This window comes from Macadamia integrifolia, chromosome 14 (genome assembly GCF_013358625.1).
Source record: "Macadamia integrifolia cultivar HAES 741 chromosome 14, SCU_Mint_v3, whole genome shotgun sequence".
NCBI lineage: Eukaryota > Viridiplantae > Streptophyta > Magnoliopsida > Proteales > Proteaceae > Macadamia > Macadamia integrifolia.
Window position 1 is genome coordinate 30,722,415 of NC_056570.1, and position 6,629 is coordinate 30,729,043.

The window sequence follows — 6,629 nt, forward strand, 5'->3', positions numbered from 1 at the left end:
AAATTGAGAAAATGAGATAACATGGTACATTGCCTGCAAAGCATGTAACAAAAATGTACAATTAAAGGGAGATAGCGCAAGATATGACAAATGTAACACTAATGATACCAAATGTACACAAAAGTAAGAAGCTTAGATCATTTACTTAAAACCTTAAATTTTATTTAGAAAAATATAAACTAATTACTATTCAACTGATACAATAATTATTACAATCTTTGAGAATCTTAAAACAATTACAGGATGTTCAGCAAATGAATATGCAAGATCACCAGAAAAGATAAAAAAAATACACATTCAAAATATGTTAAATACAAAGATATACTAAATTCTATCTCTTTTTTTTTTTTCTATATATTGCAGTACTCACAGATTATACATTCATGTCTATCCAAACAATGTTGTTTCTACTTCAAAATGTATGCAAGAAATGATGCAAGTTGAATAACAAGACAAATTGTTGCGGATACCATGAAGGAAGGAAATGCCGATACAAAAAGGATCATAGATGTTGAAGAATATGAAGACAAAAAAATTAAAAAAATAAAAATAGAGAAAGATTGAGCAATGTTTTTTATTCACTATCCTTAAACAATCATTATCTTTTGTTCATATTTGGATCGTAGATTTAAGATGCTTTTAAAATTTAAATTTATGTTATAAATAAAAAAAGCTTAAATACTTAGCTAGATATTACATTTCAATTTAATTTCATATTTCTCTAACCACATACACACACACACTAATTATCAATGTTATGCCACACACTTTAGGAAAATATTTCGCTACACGTGCATTTGAACGTGGATATTTACTAGTATATATATATATATATATATATATTAGGTAAGGAGGGAAAGTAAATAACAGTTAGGTCTCTCCCCAGTGAGCATAGGCTTTTTAAGGTCATATTATATATGCTTAAAAAGCGTTTTTATGCTCACCCAAATCTTTTTCTTTAACTACTAATAAAATTCAACTTAGGCGGCATTTTTGAAGGTTAATACAATAATACAACTTCCATGTGGAATCTGATTGTCAATAAGTGATTCCCATTTTATCCGACTTGTCCAAAAGCATCCCCACTTAGCATTTCTTCTATTAGTGAAGAAATTAGGAAGCTGTGTAATGCCCTTATAATTTGCTCTTATGGCTATGTTTCAAGGTTTAATGATTGTGCTTGTGCTGATACCCTCATTAGGAGAGACATGTCCATTCGATTTCGAACATCTTTACGTCATTCCACTCCTTGATTGATCCAATTATGTGAAAATGGACATCTTGAACTTTTTGCCAAGAAATAGTCATTTCTTGATTATTGATCTATATATTCCCTCACCTCCCAACCATTAACATTTCAGAAGCATCAGTAGATGGACGGTTACGATTTGTCTTGACAAGTCAACAAAGTATTGCATATAAACTTAGGTACAGTAGCTTTGGTATTGTAAGAATCCTAAGCATTAATTAGCATATGATACCCCAAACCAATTTGGTGTGGGTATGATGAGTGGTCTCCATTTATTCCAATATTCCAATCCCAAATTCCCAATCCATTTATTCCAATATTCCAAGTATGCTAAAATGAGGTATCGGGCTATAAACAATTGATTATCACTCAATTATAGTATTCAATTAGATGACCATTGGGCCACTTATCTTGTCTCAGTCGAAACTGTGTCGGGCTTCAATGAGTTGATTCAAGTCCAACTACTAATAAGAATGTACGATCAACTTGTTACACCCTCTATATTCACCTTTTCTGTGGTCCTTGATTTTTTATTTATTTATTCAATTGGTTTGAATTGCATGTGAACAAGAGACCTTGAGGTATAATTGCCTACAAAATTGAATTTTTACTCTAAATATCTCTATGCGGAAAACGGGAAGCTCCTCCAAAAGCTTCGCAGGTCCACCAACAGGCAGCAGCTCTCAGTCTGGACTCTGGAGAGGGTTAATGCCATAACGGCAGTCACATTTCTTCTGAATCTATTAAACTTGGGCTTGGGCTTGGGCTTCAGCGCCTACACGGGACTTTTTATCATAGTTGTGCAAAGCATAGTTAATAAATAGGTATATTAAATATTTATCGTATTCAAATGTTTGATTGTCATATTCATATTTTTATGTATAAATTTTTAGATAAGAATAAATATGTGTTTATTAAGTGATGCTGAATTAAACATGCATTTTTTTCATATTTTTTCCATATTTTTCATATTATTGATTTTAACAGTATTTGTTATTTTAAAAATGAATGAATAAAAAATCAAAACCCAAAATCCCTTTCTGATAGAAAATCCAAACCTAAAGAGAGGGATACTCCTTATATGACTCTTTGCCTTAATATTTATTTCAATCAATCATAAAGAGGGGTTTTTAAGTTCTTTTTGGGCTTAAAAATCCTAAGTCCATATATGTTTCACGCCTTATCCATATTTTTTACTTACTGATCGATCATGTTATATGTATCATATCATTTTTGTAAATTTTTTATTATGCTAAATTTTATTAAATATATTTTATTGCTTTCTAACCTGTTCAATTACCGTACATATCCATTCCTCTATCATTGTTGTTCCTGAACTTACTATCTATGGTAGAAAGCATCTCAAAAATTCTATCTCCTTGTTAGGCCCTTACGATAGGGCCTTAAGTGCAAGGATAGGATTCCTCTCCATAGAGCCCAAGGATCGAAGAGTGATCCTAGGAAAATGCCCAGGTCACCCCAGCCTTAAGATCACTCTTTGGTCCCTGGGCTCTATGGAGAGGAACCAGATCCAATGCAGGGTTAGGCACCTCTCTATCTCTCTCTCTTCCTTCAAAGTGAAACATGATCTTTAGGCATTTGGCATTTATAACTGATACTCAAATTGCAATGGTCATGCACCACACACCTAGCCTCCAATATATATATATATATATATATATATCCTGAAAATACTAAATCGTTGTTGTAACTCTGAATCTATGATTAACGGCTCTAACTGGGTTATGGCGAGTCAGGGCAATTCATATCAATTCGAACTGGAAACAGTTACAAATTGATTCAAGTTTTTAAATTTTGATTGAGTTACCCCACAACCATCGTGAAGGGGAATTCCATTCGCCGTGTGGGATTGGCAGGCACGATGGTGTTTTGGTATTTAATATTAAAGACTTCAAAGAACTTGGGTAACCATCACTTTTTAGAATCTGAAATTCGAGGTGGTAGTATTATATTTTCTTTTATAGGTAAAGAGGAAAAGTAGATAACAGTTAGGAGGTCTCTACCCGGTGACGTAGGCTTTTTTAGGTCATATTATACGTGCTTAAAATAAGTTTTATGCTCACCCAAATCTTTTTCTTTTATCGCTAATAAAATCCAACTTAGATGCCATTTTCATAGGTTACTACAACTTCCATGTGGAATCTGTGACTGCCAATAAGTGATTCACATTTTATCCGACTTGTCCAAAAGCATCCCACTCAGCATTTCTTCTATTATTGAAGAAATTAGGAAGCTATGTAAGGCCCTATTATCTGCTCTTATGGCTAGGTTTCAAGGGTTGTTAATGATGGTGTTTGTGCCGATACCCCTCGAAGGAGAGGAGTTGAAATCGTCTGCAATTCCGATCTCGTACAATTCCGTGCAATACCACCTTCAAGCGGTGACACGTGTATTGATACCAATACAATGGTCAAGATCTGGTACAACTAATAAAACATTAAATCAGTGAAGAGGCATTTAAATCAGATCTGGACCATTACATTGGTATCAATACACGTGTCACCCCTTGAAGGTGGTATTGCACGGAATTGTACGAGATCGGAATTGCAGACGATTTTTTTCCGAAGGAGAGACATGTCCATTCGATTTCAACCATCTTGGCCTCATTTCACTCCATGATTGATCCAATTATGTGAAAGCTGAAATTTTAGAACTTTTCCCCAAGAAATAACCATTTCTTGATTATTGATCTATATATTCCCGCTCCTTCCAACCATTGACATTTCAGAGGGTTGAAATCCTCTATAATTCCGATCTCGTACAATTCCATGCAATGCCACCTTCAGGTGATGACACGTGTATTGATACCAATACAATGATCCAGATCTGGTACAACTAATAAAACATTAAATCAGTGAAGAGACATTTAAATCAGATCTGGATCATTGCATTGGTATCAATACACGTGTCACCCCCTAAAGGTGGTATTGCACGGAATTGTACGAGATCGGAATTGCAGAGGATTTTTTTCCCATTTCAGAAGCATAAGTAGATGTTGTGGACGGTTACGATTTGTCTGGACAAGTCAAAGTGGTGTTGTATATAAACTTAGGTAATGTGTGGTCCCCATTTATTCCAATATTCCAATCCCAAATTCCCAATCCACCTCTCTCTCTCTCTCTCTCTCTCTCTCTCTGATGCCTTCCATAAGTGAGTTATTATCAATCTTCAAAGCTCACGGGCTTCATGAAATCTAGAAATTTGATGTAATGGTCTCTCTCTTCTCATCAGTCCTCTTCATTCAAATTTGATGGGATTTCTTTCCTGCAGAACTGAATCCTCTATCTTAACCTCCAACTCCCACGGCACCACCAAAACCGGCTCTGCTTCCTCTGCCCAAAAACCCAAGAAAAAGAATCACAGAGAAGAACCCATCAAGATCCAACAATTCGAGTACAGTGACCTTGAAGCCGCTACCAATGGTTTCTCAGATCAGAAACTATTGGGCAGAGGTAGCCATGGTTGGGTCTACAAGGGTGTCCTCAGCGGCGGCCGTCTCGTCGCCGTCAAGAAACCCTCCAGAGGTCGCAGCGCCGTACCTCGTGCCGCGTCTTCTGTCGACACCAGCAACGAAGTTGACAATGAGATTGATATCCTCTCCAAAATCCACAGTCCTCGGCTTGTGAACTTGTTGGGCTTCACCAATGACTCCAGAGATCGTCTTCTGGTTGTCGAATTTATGAGTAATGGAACCCTTTACGAAGTTCTTCACAACAGGCCTCGACCGCCCAATTGGGGTCGAAGAATCAGATTTGCCCTTCAGACTGCTAAGGCAATTGATACTCTTCACTCCTCAATTCCTCCTGTAATCCATAGAGACATCAAGTCTGCAAATGTCTTGATTGATCGGGATTCCAATGCCAGATTGGGTGATTTTGGGCTCGCATTGCAGTGCCACATCGATGATTTCCGGCTCCGATCGACTCCACCGGCGGGGACAATTGGGTACCTCGATCCTGGGTATCTTACGCCGGATAATCTGAGCACAAAGACTGATGTGTTCAGTTTTGGAATTCTTCTGTTAGAGATCCTCAGTGGGAGGAAAGCAATCGATGTTGGGCATTCACCCCCTTCAATTGTCGATTGGGCTATTCCGCTTATAAGGAAAGGTAAGCTTTTGAGTGTCTACGATCCCAGAATTCCACCTCCGAAGGATCCAATGGTGAGGAAGCAATTATCAGTAATTGCAGCCAAGTGTGTGAGGTCTTGCAGGGAGCGAAGGCCATCGATGAAGGACATTGTCGAGTGCCTTAGGGTTCTTAGTAAGATGGTACCTCTTCACTCCTGGAATGGTTTATCTGTTAGTAATCCATGTTTGATGATAGAGGCAGTAGGCCGCCTTGTAGAATCTGAAAATACCCATTTGAATTCAAAGCTTAGACATCCAGTGGGAGAGAATGGAGACTATAGAAGTTCTGTGCCATTGAGGAACTCAAGTAGAGTTTATTCTGATCTGGGTTTTACATTTAAGAGCAATTTGATGGATCTCATGGCTGGAACAGATGGAAACTCCAGCTTCCGGGATGAGGCAGATGGTGTTGAGCTTTCATCTTCATCTTCATCTTCAATTCAAGGATTGTTTGGTCAGAGGAGATCCCGCTCTGTTGGTACCAATTATGATAGGGATGGTGTCTTCCAATTGAGTAGAAACCTCTCTGTTGGAGGAAGGTTGAGGCAGAGAATTAGTTGTGTCAATAGCAGAGCAATTATTGCAGAAGCAGCAAACCCTGTATAGTTCCTCCTGGATTTGATGGAAAGGAACTCTCGTAATGAATCCACAAGTAGAACAGTAAGCAGTTTGTTCATCTGTTTGTACTTTTTTCAATGTTCATATTATCATTTGAATTACAGGGAACATCATCTCTCATGTCCCTCCTACAAATTGTTGATCCAATTTCCCATTTGTTTTCACTTTTCATTAATCCAAAGCTGATTCATCTCAATTTGTATGATCAAATTGTTTTCATTTAATCCAAACCATGCTTTCCCTTGATTTTAACTCTTAGAACCAATCTGAGATACATTTCCTGAGTATGTCTGAAGCTTCCTCATCTATTCTTTCATGGTTATATAAAATATTGCTGACAGATAAGCATAATTTTCTCTGTTTGACACTTGGATTAAGTTAATTGTAGTGGCCTATATTTATAAAAGTAAAATAAAATAAGAACTCTTGCCAATACTGAGAGACTTCCGTGCACGATCACTACTTGGCAGAACTTGGCAGGTGGGATATACAGGATGCCATGGTTGGTAACCAGAGTTTTCCAGACCTGGATTGGTCCCGGCCAATTATGATATGGTCTGGCTTTGGAATCAGCTACCATATTCCAGGCATCTGGTCTCTATCAGACTGCGT

General features: G+C 37.3%; 1 protein-coding gene across 1 annotated transcript; it reads left to right on the forward strand.

Annotated features, from left to right (window-relative positions):
• The first annotated feature begins 4,391 nt into the window (after positions 1–4,391).
• LOC122061110 (serine/threonine-protein kinase-like protein At3g51990) lies at positions 4,392–6,219 on the forward strand. The gene has a single exon (XM_042624299.1). It carries the CDS (start codon positions 4,521–4,523, stop codon positions 6,003–6,005), a length of 1,485 nt encoding a protein of 494 aa, XP_042480233.1. The 5' UTR covers positions 4,392–4,520; the 3' UTR covers positions 6,006–6,219.
• Positions 6,220–6,629: the final 410 nt, after the last annotated feature.

What these genes read in the sequence shown, in the direction of transcription:
- LOC122061110 (XM_042624299.1), top strand. Translation starts at nt 4,521, where the DNA reads ATGGGATTTCTTTCCTGCAGAACTGAATCCTCTATCTTAACCTCCAAC.